At 34.7% G+C, this 21,403-nt stretch overlaps 1 protein-coding gene across 1 annotated transcript; it reads right to left on the bottom strand.

Moving 5' to 3' along the window:
* Positions 1 to 1,797: 1,797 nt before the first annotated feature.
* LOC104908578 (cytochrome P450 71A9) lies at positions 1,798 to 18,791 on the bottom strand. The gene is made up of 2 exons (XM_057396227.1): positions 17,753 to 18,791; positions 1,798 to 2,587 (listed from the first exon to the last, which is right to left on the bottom strand). Exons 1-2 carry the CDS (start codon positions 18,632 to 18,634, stop codon positions 1,967 to 1,969), a joined length of 1,503 nt encoding a protein of 500 aa, XP_057252210.1. The 5' UTR covers positions 18,635 to 18,791; the 3' UTR covers positions 1,798 to 1,966.
* Positions 18,792 to 21,403: the final 2,612 nt, after the last annotated feature.

Here is a 21,403-nt window from a genome sequence, read left to right on the forward strand (position 1 = left end):
ACTCTTTATTATTGATATTATTCTTGATATAGTTATTGTCTAGTTTTTAGCATAATCACCAACAACACTCGTTTCCTATAATCTAGATTTGATCTACAATTAGGAAAAGAATATTTTCCTACTTTCCTGACCAGTATTTGTTAGAGGACTTTGGGATTACTTTTGATTAGGTGATACGACTTTAGCCTGTCATTGCAATACTAAATCGTTTTGGTTCAGTGGAACAATTAAGGTTGAGGTTTTGAAATATAATATGGCTAATTTTGTAAATTGAATCTATTATAAAATGATATAATCACATGCTGTACACTATACGTATAACTTAATTATTATAATATTTATTAAAAAGAAAGACTAAAAAATGTCTTATCATTTATCTAATTAAATATATTTTCATGAGTTGTAAAACTATATTGTAGATGGTTCTCATTTTGAAGCATATTTTAAGCACTCTCCAATTATAATTATGATAATGTTTTGAATTAATTAGGTAGCAAAAATTATATTCAATTTACATAATATAATATTTAGGTTGTTTATTCAAAACTAAACGTAAATTTCTCGTTATTCAAAACTCATTTTATATATTTAAATATGTGTAGAACTTTATATTTTATTATATTTAAAATTAATGACATGACAATCCTACGTGCTACTCTCTATTCATAAGTTGTAGAACTATATTGTATATAGATCTTATTTCGAAGCATACTTCTAGCACTATCCAATGGTACAAAAATTATAATATTCCGAATTACGTAGCAAAAGTTATACACAAATTATATAATATAATAATTTAAGTTGTTCATTCAACACGAAACTCTATTTCGCTTTATATGATTTTAAATTTATGTAGAACTCTATTTTTGTAAATAAAAATAAAAATTAATGATATGACAATCATATGTGGCACGCTCTATTCATAAGTTGTAGAATTATATTGTATATGGATATTATTTCGAAACATATTTAGAGCACTATCTAATGATACAAAAATTATAATATTCCAAATTACGTAGCAAAAGTTATACACAAATTACATAATATAATAATTTAAGTTATTCATTCGACAAGAAACTCTAATTTTCGTTTATCCAAAGCTCGTTATAGTATTCAAATCTGTGTAGAATTTTATTTTTGTGAAAAAAAATTAAATGGATGACATGACAATCTTATGTGGCACACTCTATGACCTCGAAATCTTGAGATTATATATATATATATAATATATAATATATATATTATATTATATATATAATATATATAATATATAGACGTGAGTTCATATGATGATATGAGAATGCATACTTACATGAGAAATGAGAATGATATTTACGCGTTATAACTCTTATGAATAAGTGATGTAACTCTAATGAAAAAGTGATGTAACTCTAAAAAAAAAAAGTATATTAGAAACAAAAATTCAAAATTCAAACTTTTTTTGGCTCTAAATTTTTTTAGGTGGGTATAACTCTAATGAACAACTGTTGTAACTCTAATCCAATCGTGTGGTTGAGATTCATTCTCATTTCTCATGTAAAGAGCATTCTCATGTGATCTTGCCCATTATATAATATATATATATATATATATATATATATATATATATATATATATTGATTAGGTCTTTCTTTGTAGAAACACCTATATTGTCTTTTACCATGTCTTATCTCGCAAATCGTCGAAAATATATATTGGTGCAACACTGCTACTTTAACCTTCCAACGCACCAAGCCAACTTCAGATTGAGGCTTGAACAAAAGGGGATTCCTCAATTAAAAATGTTGAGCAACTAAAAAAAAAATAAAGGAATTACTTTATTACGTCCTATGTCGCGAACAAATTGACATTACAATTTAGAAGTTCTCAATGTAAATAAAAAAAAAAGTTACAATTTAGGAGCTAGCTAGCTAGGACTAGCGTAATTGAAGGAGGAGGCGAGCAGCACATTGCATATTGCATGCGGTTACAAGGACCTAGGACTAGCTGATAACCAAAGAGGATTCTTCTTATGCGTAGTAATTCCAATAGCTTCTACCATATCTATATCATCCCTTGTCATGTCCTCAGGCAAACTCCAATCGAAGCAATACAAGAGATTAGCAAGTGCGAGCTCAACCAACAAAACCGCGAAATGAATCCCAGGGCATCCCCTTCTACCAACACCAAATGGTATTAACTCGAAATCGTGCCCTTTATAGTCGATCGAGCTACCCAAGAACCTCTCTGGCTCGAACACATTCGGGTCAATTGTGTGCCAAATATTTGGGTCCATTGCAATGGCTTTTGCGTTAACAAAGACCCTTGTTTTTGCTGGAATTTCATAGCCTCCTATAATAGTGCATGGTGCTATAGTTTCCCTAGGGACTAGTAGTGGAACAGGAGGGTGTAACCTTAACGCCTCTTTTAGAACCAATTTTAAGTATTGAAGTTTAGATAGATCACTCTCTTCGACTCTTTGTTTCCCCTTGACAACTTGTCTCACCTCCTCTTGGGCTTTTCTCATGGTTGATGGATTTCTCATTAACTCAGTCATTATCCATACAAGTGTTGCTGCAGATGTATCTGATCCGGCTATGAACATATCCTGCATGTTTATAATCATACGAAAAACAATGAGGATTTAGAAAGATCAAAGATGAATTCTAAACATTTAATAGCGATCCTGCATGTTTATAATCATAAGAAAAACAAATGAGAGGATGTAGACACATCAAACACGACTTGCAAAAGTCTAAAAGCAATGCTGTTGGAGATTTAGAGTATATAGTTTAGTATATTTCATGATGTGTTATTTGAGCTACTTGGTCATGGTGTTGTTGCTCAACTTAATACATGAATACAATGCTATGCAAGCCACGCACATGCTATGCAAACCACGCACAACACTACGCAGCTCTCGCACATGAATCGCTCAAGCAAGAAACGCGCAAAGAAGGAGGCTGGCAGTTGTGCTTCGTCGCGACTCGCGAGGGTGGTCGCACCTCGCGACTGGGCTTCGTCGCGACTCGCGACACTGATCGCGGCTCGCGAAGATCTTCTGTTTTCTTGCGTTTTTGCGTGGCTTTGCGATTGACGGTTTGTCAATACATTGTTTCGGTTTCTAAGAAATATGGGCACTTGTATATATATAGACAAGTCATATGATGAAGATGAATGAGAAAAATAATTCTCTCTATTACATACAAACTTGAAAGAAATTACAAGTTCTTCATCTTCACAAATACTCACAAATTCATTTTCAATTTGATAGTGTTCATAGTAAGCGTGACCACTATTGTTTTCTTCTTTGTATCTCGAAGGTGAATTCCGTGATACCCGTGCTTTACGAATAGGGTCGGAATATTACTTTTGGGAAAGTGATCCACGCCTAGAAGATTGTTCATTATTGTTCATCTTGTGACTCTTGTTCATTTCGTAAATTATTCTAACAATCCAAAAGTAATATATTTCTTCAAGATGACTACAATTCGTGAAATGTCTGCAAATTTTCACAAACTTGACAAGTTCGAAGGTGTTGGATTTAGAAGATGGCAAAAGAAGATGCATTTTCTTCTTACTTCGTTAAATGTGGCATATGTTTGAGCACTCCCAAACCCGAGGAAGTAGATGATGAAACTGTGGAAGAAATTCGAAGGAGAAAAAATGGAGAATGATGACTATATATGTCGTGGCCACATTCTTAACGGTATGTCCGATGCTTTGTTTGATATTTATCAATTTGTTGAATCCGCTAAAAGTCTTTGGAATGAACTAGAAAGTAAATACATGGCCGAAGATGCTTCTAGTAAGAAGTTTCTTGTTAGTAATTTCAATGCCTTTAAAATGGTAGACACTAGGCCGGTAATGGAGCAATTCCATGAAATTCAAAGAATTTTAGGAAGTTTTAAGCAACACAACATTGATATGGATGAGACCTTTGTTGTTTCCTCAATAATTGACAAATTACCACCCGGTTGGAAAGATGTTAGAAATTCTCTTAAGCATAAGAAAGATGATATGAATGTTGAACAATTGGGTGCTCATCTTCGGATTGAAGAGGGCATTCGGGTCCAAGATGGACAAAAGGATGTTAATCCTAATCCTTCTACCGTTAACATGGTGGAGGATGGTAAGTCAAAGGAGTCTTCTAATCCTAAGAAGAGGGCTAACAATTTCACCAAAGGCAACAATTGGAAGAAGCCTAAGTTTGGTGGAGGTGCTCAACGAGGTTGTTGGGAATGTGGCAAGCCCGGTCATTTTAAGAAGGATTGCACCATTTGGAAAAAGAAGATGAACAAAAAGAATGGTGGGAATGGCGAGTCAAGCCAAACCCATGCCAAGCAAGGTATGAGTACACAAGTTTCACTTAATTCAAATCTGAATTTTGTGTGTATGATTTCTGAAATCTTTTGTGTACAGGATGATTGTTCATGGTGGATCGATTCGGGAGCATCAAGACATGTATGCAAGGAGCGATCTCTATTTAAGACTTTCAAAGAGGTTGAAATGGAGAAGTTCTTTACATGGGCAATGATTCTACGGCTAAAGTTCTAGGTATAGGACAAGTAGAATTAGTGTTTAGTTCCGGAAAGCCTCTTATTTTAAGAGATGTATTGTATGCTCCGGAACTTAGGAAAAATTTAGTCTCCGGTGCTACCTTGAATCGATTAGGATTTAAAATGGTGTTTGAAGCTGATAAATTCATATTATCTAAGGGTGGAACATTTGTAGGACTTGGTTATCTTTGTAATAGTATGTTTAAACTTAGTATTTCAAATGCTTTGAAAGATACTTTGTTTGTTGTTAATGACAATTCTTCTCTATGGCATAATCGACTTGGTCATGTTAATTAAGAAGTTATGTTCAATGTCTAAACATGATTTGATTCCTTCTTTTGATCCAAGTATAGAGAAGTGTAGAACATGCATGTTAACAAAGATAACTAGAAAATCCTTTCCAAACAATGTGGAAAAGGATACTTCTTTGCTTGATTTGGTGCATAGTGATTTATGTGATTTCCATAGCACTCCTTCCTTAGGGAACAAGAAATACATGATAACTTTTATGATGATTACTCTCGATTTTGTTATGTATACTTGTTGTTTACTAAGGATGAAGCCCTTGATAAGTTTAAGATCTATAAAAAGAAGTTGAATTGCAACTAAGTGACAAACTTAAAAGATTTAGAACCGATAGGGGTGGTGAATTCTATGACCCAAGTTATTTTCAATCAACTGGCATTATACATGAAACACAGCGGCTTATCACCACAACAAAATGGTATAGCCGAAAGAAAGAATCGAACTTTGCAAGAAATGGTAAATTCGATGTTATCCTATTCAGGTTTAAGTGATGGTTTTTGGGGTGAAGCTATGTTAACAGCTTGTCATATTTTAAACCGAGTTCCAATGAAAAAGAACGAGGTTACCCCATATGAACTTTGGTATAAAAGAAAACCAAACTTGAGTTATCTCAAAGTTTGGGGATGTCGGGCCATTGTAAAGTGCCGGAACCCAAACGTAAAAAGTTGGGTGAAAGGGGAGTTGAGTGCATCTTTATAGGGTATGCTCTTCATAGCAAAGCCTATAGGTTCTATGTTATAGAACAAAATGACTTTTGGTCAATTCACACTATTGTGGAGTCAAGAGATGCAATATTTGATGAAAATAGATATTCATCAATTCCTAGACCAAAGGACATTACTCCTAATACCAATGTTCATGAAGTTGATCAATCAAACATGGATCAAGGAGTTGAACTTGATCAAACTAACATTGATCAAGAAGTTGATGAACAAGCTCTTGATGAGAATGTTGCATCAACATCATCACAACCTAGGAGAAGCAAAAGGGCGAGAAAAGAGAAATCTTTTGGCCCAGATTTTCATGTATACTTGGTTGAAGGATCAAGGAGTTCCATAGTGACTAAGTTTCCATATATATTTAATGTGGAAGAAGATCCTTTAACGTTTAATGAGGCTATGAGGTCTCAAGATGCCGCTTTTTGGAAAGAGGCAATTGATGATGAGATGGATTCCATCATGGGAAATAACACTTGGGTTCTAGCTGATTTACCTCCTAAGTGTAAACCAATTGGGTGTAAATGGATTTTCAAAAAGAAAATGAAAGTAGATGGGACTATTGATAAGTTCAAAGCCCGTCTTGTAGCTCAAGGTTTTTCACAAAAACCGGGCATTGATTATTTTGATACATATGCACCAGTTGCTAGAATCTCCACTATAAGGTTATTAATAGCTCTTGCGGCTATTCATAAGCTTGTGATCCATCAAATGGATGTTAAGACGCTTCTTGAATGGAGAACTAGAAGAAGAGGTTTACATGCGACAACCGGAAGGGTTTGTTGTGAAAGGTCAAGAGCACAAAGTGTGCAAGTTAATTAGATCTTTGTATGGGCTAAAACAAGCACCAAAGCAATGGCATCAAAAGTTTGATGAGGTTGTGTTGTCTAATGGATTCAAGTTGAATAATTCAGACAAGTGTGGTATATAGCAAATTTGATGACAACGGTAATGGTGTCATGATTTGTTATATGTAGATGACATGTTGATTTTTGGAACGGATTTGTCACAAGTTGAATGGACAAAATCCTTTCTATCTTCACAATTCTCCATGAAAGATTTGGGAGAGGCTGATGTCATCTTAGGTATAAGAATTAAGAGAGACAATGGAAAATTGATCTTGTCACAATCTCATTACATTGAGAAAGTGCTCAAGAAATTTAATGTTAGTGATTGCTCTCTTGTTTCAACTCCTATGGACCCAAGTGAAAAATTGTTCCAATGATGGTAATGCCGTGTCTCAACTTGAGTATGCGAGGGTTATAGGATGTTTGATGTATGCTATGACGAGTACTAGGCCGGATATCGCATTTGCGGTAGGGAAATTAAGTAGATATACTAGTAATCCTAGTATGGAACATTGGCAAGCTATTCGTCGAGTGTTAAAGTATTTGAGGAAAACCATGGATTATGGTTTGTCCTACAGTGGATATCCTTCAGTTTTAGAAGGGTATTCGGATGCGAGTTGGATCTCTAATAGAGAAGATCATTCCTCCACAAGTGGATGGGTATTCCTCCTTGGGGGAGGTGCAATATCTTGGGCATCCAAGAAACAAACTTGCATTGCAGATTCTTCAATGACTTCTGAGTTTATGCTCTGTCATCGGCAAGCAAAGAAGCCGAGTGGTTAAGGAATCTCATGTTTGAGATACCTTTGTTGCAAAAGCCAATATCACCTATTGCTATACATTGTGATAGTGATGCAGCGTTGGCAAGAGCTTATAGTCAAGTGTATAATGGCAAGTCAAGACACATTGGTGTGAGACATAGCTATGTCCAAGGACTTATCAAAGATAGTGCCATTACTGTTGACTATGTAAGAACTACGTATAATCTAGCAGATTGTTTCACAAAGGCGCTAGCTAGAGATACGGTAAAGAGGATGGCAATCGGTTTAGGATTGGTGCCTTTTGGAAATCACAAGTGAGGAAATCTTAACTTAACGCCCAATAAGACGTTGGGTCTTAAGTTCAATAAGATTAATTTCCTTATTTGATGATTGAAAGAACTTATATAATCATCCCAGGTAAAGTTCTTTAAATCTGTGATGTTTAAGAGGTTGTTTAATCTTAATAGGTCTCTTGACATTGTGCTTTATCACAGGAGCATGTTTTCTAAGAGATCTACCTATGTAAGTGCGAAGTTTGGCCGCTTCAAGGAGCTAGTGAGGCATAGCTTTGATGCACTTATGAATTGATATGGACACATGGCGAGTTAGTGTCAAGTATATATTGAAAATGAGTAGTTAATCTTGTGTGTATAATATCTTCAAGTTTTCATTATGTGTTGCTAATGGTTCAATCGTTTATCGACACCATTTGGATACGAATGCTTGGAATGTGTATTATACTAAGTGGAAGTTCAAGTCTTTGTACACTTTCATTTATGCATAGATTGTTTTGTGATGATGATGTTTATGCATAACTAATTATGTATACTCTAAATGGGGGAGGATTGTTGGAGATTTAGAGTATATAGTTTAGTATATTTCATGATGTGTTATTTGAGCTACTTGGTCATGGTGTTGTTGCTCAACTTAATACATGAATACAATGCTATGCAAGCCACGCACATGCTATGCAAACCACGCACAACACTACGCAGCTCTCGCACATGAATCGCTCAAGCAAGAAACGCGCAAAGAAGGAGGCTGGCAGTTGTGCTTCGTCGCGACTCGCGAGGGTGGTCGCACCTCGCGACTGGGCTTCGTCGCGACTCGCGACACTGATCGCGGCTCGCGAAGATCTTCTGTTTTCTTGCGTTTTTGGCGTGGCTTTGCGGATTGACGGTTTGTCAATACATTGTTTCGGTTTCTAAGAAATAATGGGGCACTTGTATATATATGAGACAAGTCATATGATGAAGGATGATGAGAAAAATAATTCTCTCTATTACATACAAACTTGAAAGGAAATTTCACAAGTTCTTCATCTTCACAAATACTCACAAATTCATTTTCAATTTGATAGTGTTCATAGTAAGCGTGACCACTATTGTTTTTCTTCTTTGTATCTCGAAGGTGAATTCCGTGATACCCGTGCTTTACGAATAGGGTCGGAATATTACTTTTGGGAAAGTGATCCACGCCTAGAAGATTGTTCATTATTGTTCATCTTGTGACTCTTGTTCATTTCGTAAATTATTCTAACAAATGCATCTATTATAATCCTAAGCATATGCTCATATAGTAAGATAGAACATGGTGGCAGAATGTAGATAGCACTGAAACGGTTGGAATCTCGAAATGAAAACGTTTTCAAAACGGAAAACCTCAAGTCTCTCGAGGATATTTTGGGGCAATAATATGGAAGGCTACTGACTGTAGCGTAGCAATCACAGGTATCAAAGATAGATCCACCACAAATTAAAGGAAGGCTAACAACATTAATGACTGATTGCAGGGACCTCCTACAGGAAATACCCCACCCCCGGATTGTATGAAACTCTATACATAGAAGCTATAACTTCTAACATCCAGGAATATATACCTGGAAGTTTTACTGCCACCAGCACTAATGGGGGTAGTTTTAACTTTTAACTCGACTATTATAACGTAATTTATATAATATGCATCCTTTCAAAAAAAAATAAAAAATCACCACTGTAACGTATAACTGTAGATTCACGTACTCATAAATTCAATAACTACTTGAATATTATCACTCATAGTATTTTATTTTCCTAACCCTCACGTACTACAAACGCTAGTACTCACAATGTTGGTACAACACTAACGGTTGCTGGACACACCAACAATACACACATCTTACCTAGCACATCGCACTGCTCCTTTGGCAGTTTTTACACATGCTAAAGTATTAGTCCAACTTTTCCTATTATAGGTTATAGGGAAGAGGTGATAGATGGCTTGAATTTCCATCCAAGCATTAAATTTATAGCGGCAAAAATTTACCAAATACTCCCTCTGTTTCATATTATAGTGCTTGATACTATATTTACATTACCAAGGATGTCTTGGCCTAGTGGTTAAGATTGAGGTGCTGTGAACGATAGGTCACAGGTTCGAATCCCCCCTCCCCTTCTTTGTAATTTGTACCTCCTTCGTGGCTCATATGGATCAAAAAAAAAATACTATATTTGCATGGGTATTAAGGTTAATAGAATCTAAGAGGAAAGTAAAAAGTGTTTATGTATTAGAAATAAATTTTATGAGGAAAAAACTGATTTTAGGAAAGAGAGTGACAATAAGTGTTGAAAAAACATTAAATGCATAAGCAATAAATAATGGTGGCAAAATTTTTCTAGGAAAATCATGAAAAGGTGTAAAATTAGAAAAGGAAACAAAAATTACATTTTGGGACAATTTAAAAGGAAAGAATCACTATAATATGAGATGAAGGGAATAGTATGAACTATGAAGGATAGAGAGAGAACTATTTATCACTAAACATACTTTTCTCTCTCCCCTCTCTCCTCTCTACTTTCAAAAACCCTAGCCTCCATTGTTGATTTTTAAAGGGGCTTCCATCGGTTTTTACCATTGGAAAGCCCCCACCTTTGTTTTTTTTATTTGTTTTTAGGTTTCCAATAACGATTTTTCCCTCGAAAGAAAGGGTTTTCGATCTCCTTCGTAAGAAAAGGTTTTTCGATCTCCTTCGAAAGACAAAGTTTTTCGACCTCCTTCGAAAGACAGGGTTTTTCGACCTCCTTCGAAAGACAGGGTTTTTCTCCTCTTTTAGAGGGGGAATTTCTACAGGTTACAATCCGGGATACTAGATCTAATGGATTGCCGTGAAATTATTTTGTTGGTGAAGAATTATGCGGGATCACAAAGGTTATCAATTTTTCGAATACGGTCAGATGAATCCGACGGAAATCATCCTCACGACTACAAGGGATCGTTAGATTCTCTCCAACAAGGCTGTATTTTCCAGCGATATAAGCGGGAGATGTTCCACATTGCAAGATTTGTTTGACGATCGTAGTTTTTATGAAGGAATTTTTTGTTTGATTCAACTTATGTATTTGGTTGATTCGATTGCTTATGTAGATGTCGTATGACTTTTTATTAATGAATTAATTTTACTATTTAAAAAAAATAAATGAAGGATAGAGAGAGAGTGGAAAGGAAATACTTTATTTCCACTCTTCATTAGCACGAAAATGGCTAGAGCTTCTGAAATGAAACATTTGGAAAATAGGAAAATTTCATGTATAAGAGGTTTTTGTGCTTCATAAATTTGTCATGTGTATTAAGATATTGATTTTTCAGATTCTTTATTTATTACTCCATAGAATATAAAAAGTAAGGTTATGTTTAGTTTATCTGAAATTTTCATATCTACACTTATCTAATCTGAATTTATTTTTTCTGATCTGATCTGATCTACAAGATCTTATCTTTTATAAAATATATTATTACTATTTTATTACTTTGTAATTCATTATTATGCATTACATTATAGATCTTACAGTCCGTTTTTTGTGCAACACGCCACACGGAAAGGAAACCGTGTGGCTGGCGCGTCACAGTCAAACAAAGGCAGGTGTTTTTTCCCACAAACTAAACGGACTGGTTTTTCCCATCTTCCTTCTTCACTCTTCCAAAAAAAACAAAAAATTAACAAAACAACATAAATTCTCATTTTCACAGTTTCCTCCCGAAAACCTTCGAAGAAGATCAACTCGAAAAGTTGTACACATCACTGAATCTGCCATTAAAGAGATAGAGATAGAAAGAGAAAGCTTCCAGTAAAACAGTAATGGCGGATTCGACGATGAAATGGTGCGGAATTCGACGATGAAATTGTGTATTATTTCAAACATCAACAAAAACCAAAAATGGAGTGCGTTTTCGACTTAGTTGGCGACGGATTCGCCGTAATTGCAGCGGATACATCGGCAGTGAACAACATTTTGGTGCACAAATCCAACGAAGACAAGGTTATGATCCTCGATTCGCACAAACTCATGGGCGCTGGTGGAAGAGAGAGATTTAATATAGATAAATTTTAGGAAAATTGGAATTTAATAATCCAACCTTTAACCGATCTTCTTAAAACAGTCCCACTTATAAGTTATTTTTGAATAACCCAACCTTTTGATGGTATCTTCTCAAAATGGTCCTAGGTGACTTGTGACCTGAACATCAGGTAATTTTTACCCCCTCCTCCTACTCATTTCTCTCTCTTCCCACTTCACCTCCTTGGTTCAGTATGACCCCTCAGATCTCTTCCACCGGCCGCCGCGCTATCGACCCTTTCCCTCTTCGTCGCCGCTTTTCTGTTTCTCCAGTCTCTCTCCTTCTCGAGATTCGTCCATCTTCGTCGGTCGTTCAATCACCTGCATCCTTCCACTCGACCCCGCACTAGCCACTAGGCTCCGGCCCAGCCACCAGGCCCCTACCCCATCTCTCTCTTTGTCGTCGCTTCTCTCTCTTTGTCGTCGCTTCTCTCTCTCCTCGAATTGTGTGTACGATCGTCATCAATAGTGGTGGTGTCGGGAAAGCTCAGGGAGAGGAGAGGGTTTAAAAGAGATGTAGGGAGAGAAAAGGGGAGGGATGTCGGGGGTACAGGGTAAAGGGAAAGGGGGGAGGGTGGCGGGGTAGGCTACCAGCGAAAGGTGGGGATTACAGGGGTTATATGTGGGGTGGGAATCGGGTGGGGGGCTGGGGTGGGGGTGGATTCAGGGTTTGCAGCAGGCTGGGTTAGGGTGGGAACTAGGTGGGGGCTGGGTGGGGGTGGATTTAGGATTTGCAGCGGGCTGGGGTGGGGGTGGGTTGCTGCGAACTAGGGTGCGGGTGGCAGTGGGGCTGCAATGACTTAGGGTGGTGGGGTGGGTGGGGATGCAGCGGCTTTGGGTGGGGTGGGGATGCAGTGGCTTTGGGTGGGGTGGGGCTGCATCGGCTTGGGATGGGGTGGATGTAAGGGGGTGGGATGGGGTGGGGTCGCAGGAGGTAGGGGTAAGGGGTGGGAGTAATGGTGACTAGGTGGTGGTGGTTGTGGAGGAGAAGAGGTATAGTGGGAGAAAATGGAATGACCAACGAGAGTGTGACATGTGTTATAATTGACCTGTTATACAGGTTCCAACAGGTCAAGGACCATTATGAGAAGATAGCACCAAAAGATTGGATCGTTCAAAAATAACTCATAAGTGGGACTGTTTTAAGAAGACCGCTTAAAGGTTGGATTATTAAAATCTAATTTTCCTAAATTTTATTAAAAATGCATTGCTGTGAAATAATTGATACGGAAAATGCTAATTTAAGTTTTTATTTATTTATAAAGTGGGGGAGAGAGAGAAAATGGTGTTGTGGTGGTGATGGGGAGGGCGTGGTGGTCTGGTGTCTAGTATTGAAATTTGTGGTGGGTTTAATGGTTGAAAAGATTAAGAGATCTTGTTCATCAGTGGTGAATTTAAGGGAGATTGCTATGACATTTACAAATGACGTGATATGTAGGGCATCCTTCGGAAGAAAATATAGTGGTGATCATGGAGGAGTTAATTTTGAGAAGCTTTTGGAGGAAGCCATGAAGTTGCTTGGGAATTTTAGTGTGGGAGACTACATACCTTGGCTTAGTTGGATTGATCGAGTCAAGGTTTGGAAGGTCGATTGGAGAAAGTTGCAACAAGGATGGATGTATTTTGCAGACAAAAAAAGTAATCCATAATTTCAGTAAAAGTAACCCCTTATAATTACAAAAGTAATCTTTTATAATTACAAAAACTAACTCTTTGTTTAGTAAAGTAACCTTTTATAATTACAAAAGGTAATCCCTTATAATTAACAAAAGTAATCCTTAGTTTCAATAAAAGTAACCCCCTATATTTACAAAAACTAACCCATACTTGCAGTAAAAAGTATCCCCTCAACATTACAAAAAGGTAACCTTTGTATTTGAAAAAGTAACTCTTAATTTTAATAAAAGTAACTCCTGTTACAAAAAGTAACCCCTTGCATAAGAATAAAGTAACCTATAATAAATGTAAAAGTAACCCCTAGTTTCAGTAAAAGTAACCCATATTTATCGTAGAATTAACCCCTTATAATTACAAAACGTAACCCATATTTTTAGTAAGCCCCTTCCAAAAAACTGAACTAACCCCTGCATACAGTAAAAGTAACCGCTTATAATTACAAAAAGTAACCTCTATTTACTATAGAAGTAACCCCTTATAACTAAAAAGTAACCCCTAATTTTAATAAAAGTAACCCCTTATAATTACTAAAGTAGCACCTACTTTTAGAGGAGTAACTCCTTAACATTACAAAAAGTAACCCCTAATTATAGTAAAAGTAACCCCTAGTTATAGTAAAAGTAATCCCCTTACAGTTGCAAAAAGTAACTTATACTTTCAGTAAAAGTAACCCCTATTTATAGTAAAGTAACCCTTATAGGTATAAAAAGTAACCTATACTTACAGTAAAAGTAACCCCTTAGCATTATAAAAAGTAATCCCTAGTGGCAGTAAAATAACCCTTTAGTATTCGATAAAGTAATCTCTAATTCACTAAAAGTAACACTTTAGCATTGAAAAGCAACACATTTTACTTTTTATGAATAAATAAAATTACTTTATATATATAATGGGGATACTTTTTATGAACTAATTAATGAGCTACTTGTACATTTATTATTGTTACTTTTTATAAAATATTTTCAAGTTGTTATATAATAATTGGGTTTACTTTTGTGAACACTAGAATTTTTTGCACGCGATGCGTGCTTGAATTTTTTAAAAACAGAAACTCGATTTTCTTCGGCATAAAAGTCAAAAATTGAATATTAGACATACGAAGTATAATTGTTTTTAGTTGCAAAATTTGATTGGTTTAGTTTTTGTCACTTAAGTCTCTCACCATTCTTTTTTATTTTATTTTTTTTACTTTTCAAAGTTAAATTCTATGAACAAAATAGAAATTTTATTGAATTTATTTATGATTTCTAATATTATAATTTTTTAGTTGATTTTTGAATTAATTACAATACTTCATAAATTGTAAAGAAAGTGGACACTTTGATTTCAAGTCAATTTTTTCATAGGTTGTAGTTTGTAAGTGAAGTTGTAATTTAGAAAGGAAAGGGGGGCAAAATAGGCATTTCAAAAGAGGATACCATTGCTCACCCCTTCCCTTATATAATAGAGATATGATGTCACTCGAACAAATAAATAAGGTTACTCATACATTTAATTAAGGTTACTTTTATTAACTAATGAGGTTACTTTTATAATATAATGGGTCATTTGAAAATATATATGAGGGTTACTTGTAGAATAAATGAGTTACTCGTATGATAAAACAAGGGTACAAATAATAATAGTTACTTATTATGAAGTAATGGGTTCATCGTATCATAAAATAGGAAAAAAAAAATAGGGGAAATAAGAGGAGAGAGAAAATAGGGAAAAAAATAGGGGAAATAAGAGGAGAGAGAAAATGAGGAAAAAAATAGGAAAAATGAGAGACATTAAAGAGAAAAAAAAAGGAAAAAAGAAAGAGTTTACAAAAAAAAATGAGAGGGGGGGGGGGCGTGCTTGAGAGAAGGGAAGAGGGATTAATGGTAAAATTCTAGAGGAAATAAGAGGAGAGAGAAAATAAGGAAAAAAAATAGGGGAAATAAGAGGAGAGAGTAAATGAGACAAAAAAAATAGGACAAAATGAGAGAAGAGAAAAAAAAAAAGAGTTTTAAAAAAAAAAATGAGAGAAAAAGGGAAAGGGGCGTGACAACATGAGAGAAGGGGAGGGGTTAGTTAGAGGAAAGGGGGTGGCGGTCGGCAAACGATTGCTATCATTTGATATTGTTAATCCAAGCAAGTGATACGATCCTTATCCTAATAAGCCATATGGTTTGAAAATGGCATAAAGTAAGAAAAACCCCATCCAAGGAATTCTACGCCAAGCAAACAAATCTAATTTCAAAGCCTTATCCAAAAACATATTCTTGTGGCCTGAACTTCACCTTGCAAATGGTTGAGGTTTTGGCCGGTTCAAAAGCTATCAACTTATAGTCTAATATTTGGCTTATGGATTAAAATGATTCAATTACCAGTGTCAATCATTTATGTCTTTTTATGCAGGTGTTAATAAAAACAAAGCTATCTTGAGATGACTTGAAGAAAATGAATTACGAGATATCCCCCTCTATGTAGTGTGAGATGAAAAACAAGAAGTATGTTAGTGGGTGGCTGCCGGCTGGTGAAGACCGCAGAGGGAGGTGGGGGGATGTTGGTGGGTGGCTGGGAGTTTTGAAGGTGGGGATGAGAGGGGTGGGTACCCACTAGTGGAGAGAGAAAATGATAGTTGTGGAAAAATAAATAAAAGGAAATTCGTTTTTTTTTTTTGAGGGGAAAGAAAATTCCTTGAATTTTTTCCTTGAATAATGTAAAAGTGGATTTTAATTCCCAAAATATGCCCAAAAAAATTAAAATTCCCTGCGTACCGTCCACGTAGGACGGCTTGCGAGAAAATTGTTTTTTTTTTTGTTTTAACCCACGGAAACCGCTACTCAAAGTAGCGGTTTAATTTTAAAATAAACCGCTACTCTGAGTAGCGTAAACCTGCGCAAAATATGGTAAGCAGATATCAGTTTTCATAATAAACCGCTACTCCGAGTAGCGGTTTTACCTAAGTTGGAAAAAAAAAATTCTCGGCACTTGTAAACCGCTACTGCAAGTAGCGGTTTTACTAAAAAAAAAAAATCTCGCGTGCCGTCCTACGTGGACGATACGCAGGGAATTTTAATTTTTTTGGACATATTTTGGGAATTAAAACCCACTTTTGCATTATCCAAGGAAAAAATTCAAAATTCCTTTTACCTGTTGCAGCAAGTCATTAACTCGCTGGACCAAATTTGGTAAAAATGATACATAATTGGGACCGCTCAGAAATAATCCTTAGTTGGGACTAAAAATGGCGGAACGCCCATAGTTAGGACTGTTCTTATCACTTTTTCCTTTTATTTCTATAACAACTTTTACACAACTTTTATTATTAATAATAATTATTATTATTATTATCATTATTATAATAACAACAACAATAATTATTATTATTATTATTATTATTATTATTACTACTAAAAATAATTATATAACCCAAGTCATTAATTTATAAGAGCACTTATAAAATGTTTCACACTTTCTCTTAAAAAAAATGTTTATAGTATTACTATTATTATCATTTTATTTCTATAACAACTTTTCCACAACTTTTATTAATAATAATTATTATTATCATTATCATTATTTTAATAACAACGACAATTATTATAATCATAATAATAATAATTATTACTAAAAATAATTATACAACCCAAGTCATTAATTTATAAGAGCACTTATAAAATACTTTACACTTTCCCCTAAAAAAAATGTTTATAGTATTACTATTATTATTATTTTATTTCTGTAACAACTTTTACACAACTTTTTTTAATAATAATTATTTTTATCATTATCATTATTTTAATAACAACAATAATTATAATCATAATAATAATAATTATTACTAAAAATAATTATATAACCCAATTCATTAATTTATAAGAGCACTTATAAAATGTTTCACACTTTCCTTTAAAAAAAATATTTCACACTTGAGAAGTCGGCAGACTCAACTCTTTTTTTCATATAAAATAAAATAAGATATACACACAGCTATGACTTGCACAAGAAAGAAATGGATAGCGTGCAACTTCAAATAGCTATAGAGATTTGGAATTCTGTAGGAAGAGGTATACCGTAACTAAATTTATAATTTGTGTTTCGCACTTAGCTTATTTTCAAATGTAATCCGAATTTAGTAGTTTCGTTGTCATGAATTTGAGCTATCATATTTTACATATTTTTTTTTTGCGCCAATCTTATGTTCTTAACACGTGGCTTTTAATTTTCTATTATTTAATAACAACAAAATAATTTAAAATAATGATAACAATGACATTTATAATGATAACAACGAGATTAATAATAATTATCAATATTAATAATTAATAAGTACAACAGCAACAATAATAATCCTTTTGAACAAATGTACTAGTAAATAATAGGTTTAATAGTAATAATGAGTTTTTAAATATAAGCATGATCTGATCTGAACTTATATGATCTGATTTGAACTTATATGATCTGATCTGAAATAAGCAAAAATAAGGTTAATTGAACATAACCTAATTATAAGAAATTGATCTTGAATTGCACTAAGATAAAATAAAACCACTCAATACTTACCGTGAGAATACCCTTCACTTTTTCATTATTCAAGGCAATTGATTGATTTGAATCCTTCTGAAGTTGAAGCAGCACATCAACCAAATCTTCATGATCACGTTTACCACTTCTTGTACTCTCAAGATGTTCTTTAATAATCTCATCATAGAATTCATTCAATTCCTTAAAATTCTTCTCTAGTCTAGTATCCACTCCATTAACTTTATTAAGAAGCCAACCAAACCAAGGAAAAAAATCCGCAACATTTATCTCTCCCAACAAAGTTTGCGTTTCTTCCAAAATATGATGCACTTCACTAGTACCATCAAATTTCTTACCAAGTGCAATGCGACACACGACATTATTAGCAAGAGAAAGCATCAACTCACTAACATTAACCGGCGTACCTGAAAAACTTCGAGTACTAATAGTATCAAGAACAAGGTTGACCTCCTCAAATCTCACCGAACTAAACGATTTTACTCGATTAGCACTAAGTAGCTCTAGGATGGCAATCTTTCTAACTTCTCTCCAATGTTCACCATAGGGCGCGAATGAAATATTGTTACACTCATAACTTAGCCTCTTCGCGGCGTATAATTGTGGCCTACTCGAAAAGATTAGATCATGTGGTTTGAAGATATCTCTAGCTACATTTGCGGAGGAAATTACAAGAGTTGGGATCGAACCTAATTGCAAGAACATAAGAGGACCATGTTCGTTGGAAAGCTTTTGAAGAGATGAATGAGGTAAATCACCAAATAGTTGGTGAAGGTTCCCTAATAATGGTAACTTCCTTGGGCTTGGAGGAAGCTTTTTCTTTGGTTTATATAACGACAATAATAGCAAAAGTAAGGGGAAAGCAAATATGAGTGTAAACCATAAGAACTGCCTAAACTCCATGTCTAGCTATAAGCTACTACCAAATAATATATCGAATCACGACCCTAGCTTCACTAGGTGGGCATATATATATATATCTAATCTTTTTTAGCTAAGATAGAACTATGGACATGGAAATTTCTAGCTAGTGAAACTAAATGTATACACCTTGCTTTTTTTGTTTTTTTTGAAATTGTATACACCTTGCTTTATAAGGAAATAATTATATATATATATATATATATATATAGAGAGAGAGAGGAAAGATAATTGATTCGAAGATAAATTCCTGTTAGGCTACTAGCCTGTAAGGCACACCAACTCAGAGGCTAAATACAAGGCTAAACAGTCTAGAATTAAATGTGCAACATATTATTGGGATGAGGATTCAAACTCTCAACAATGCTCTAAAATTCGAGGTGGTACTCCACTAAACTATCACCTCTCCCTCTTATAAAGGAAAAAATAAAATTGACTTTTTCGTTGTTTCGTAATTTCTTTGCACTATCTTCAACTAAAGTGGCTCCCTCAGACCCTCACAATAAAGTCGCAAGATGATATAATTATTTTTGGAAATCATCATCTCTGACCTCTAGTTTGTCTGGTTTAGATATCATCAATAATAGACTATTTTTTTTGATTCGAATCAATAATAGACTATAAACGGAAATAAAGTCTGGCAAATAGGAATTAAATACCACGTGACAACTTAGATATGGCATGTAGTATAATCTATACAAATATATTAAAAGGCGTGTATAAACAATGTAAAAAATTTAGAAATTACATAGTATAGGGTTTGTTCCTAAGACCTCAAATACATATACTAAAGTCTTAACCACTAGGCTAAGTTGTATTTGTATTATTATCATAAACTATTATATTAATAAAAGAAATTTTTTCTTACCCGGGGCATAGCCCGGGCCTAATAACTAGTTAAAAACTTATTTGGTGAACAGCAAGAAGAAGCTAAGCACGGAAACACGTAGTAAAAATCAACTGGGTTGCTAAATGTCGCCTTGTGTTTTCCTACTAACGTCCTGTATTTTTTATAAAAAAACGAGGGTCTTTCCTTCCATTTCCCCTCCATTCCCTATTTACTCACTCATTCTCTTTCCATGTCCCCACTTCTTTCCTCCTCACCTCTTATATTCCCTCTTATCTTTCACTTTCTCTCTCATCTCTTCCATTTCCTCCATTGAAAGACTACGAGATTTAAAAAATTTCTGACAAGTTCACATTTTCCAATGACTTCAAATTTCTTTTACCATCTTGTTATATTACGGGGAAATGCTAATATAATTTTTAAAAAATCGAATAAAACTGCTAGAATGTATTGAACATGGCGCTTCGAAAAACTTAGCACTTTATTAGAACATCTCAAAATAGAGTAAAATTTACCACAAATTGACTTTAAAATGCTGAAAAAGCACCTAGGCGCCTAAAATAGGCACCCAACCACAAAAACAGGTGCCTAAAATACGCGCATGACCACTTTTTCGGCATTTTTAATTTTCAGCATTTTCAATTATCGGAAAAGTTGCACGTATTGTAAACGGATAGGTTGTCGGAGGAGTGGCGGTGTGATGATGCCATTCAACCTCCTTCAATATGTGATGGAAATTTGATCGGAAAAGTGGTCGGAGAAGTCCTTGGATGATGAGATAGTGTGAGGAAAGTATGAGAGTGGGAGCGAGAGTGAAAGAGAGTGAGGATGTATGAAAGTGGGAGAGTGAGAGAGAGTGAGGAAATGTATATGAGTATAAACACATAAGAAGTATGTATATAGGGCATTAGTAGAAAAAAAATAGGATGGCATTTAACAAAATCCAAAATTAACGACCATGCATGTCGGTAGCACCGCATACATTGATAAAGGTTATCCTCTGACAACTTATATAATTGGAGAAATTGAAAAGTTGGATTGAGAAACTAAAAGTGGGTTAGTATAATAAAAAGTAATGACATGGATTAAAAGATAAAAACGTAAATTTGACATGTTATCAAAAATAGAAAAAGTAATAATGTGTAAATTGAAAAGAAACACAATAAAAAGAAAAGTGTGTGGATTAAAAAGAAACAAAGTAAGTATATTTTAGCAATACTTTAACATAAAAAAGCCTTTTTATTTTTATTTTTTTAACATCGGGAAAAAAGCCCTTTTAAAGGGGGTGGGGGGGGGGAGTGCACATCAAATTGGGTTATGCTTCCATATGTTGGATGTATTATTTGATGTTCTTTTTATCTTCGTCGTATTCTTTTTTAGTTACTAATTTCAGATGTGGAAGTTTTGAATTAGTTATAATCTATGGTTGAAGCCACATAGCATAGTTCATTATGAGCCAAGAGCACATTGAAAAAAGGAAGGTCCGACCCTGAGAAGTGTTTGGAGGGGCAAAGGCCAAGGGTCCAATGCTAAAAGGGGTACAATCCTCTAGGTTTTAAAATAGAACTAGGAAAAAGAACTAATTAATCTTAAAAGTCGCGTGTCTAAGTTCTAACGTCTTCTTCACGAAACTGAGCGAAACTCCTCGTCTTCTCCTCCTTTTCGGTTCTTCACTCCTCTCTCTCTCTCTCTCTCTCTCTCTCTCTCTCTCTCTCTCTCCAAGATCCACATTAAAATCTTCTTTTAATTTCCAAATTTTTCTCTAATCTCTCTTAGACTCGTAAAATTTTTTCCATATTTCCCATAAAATTCGGTGTTAAATTTCCCTTAAATATGACAATGTAATTTTTTTCTACAATTTAAATAGGGAACAATTGGATTTCTATAATGCAATACTCATAAGA

This window comes from Beta vulgaris, chromosome 7, assembly GCF_026745355.1.
Source record: "Beta vulgaris subsp. vulgaris cultivar EL10 chromosome 7, EL10.2, whole genome shotgun sequence".
Lineage (NCBI taxonomy): Eukaryota > Viridiplantae > Streptophyta > Magnoliopsida > Caryophyllales > Amaranthaceae > Beta > Beta vulgaris.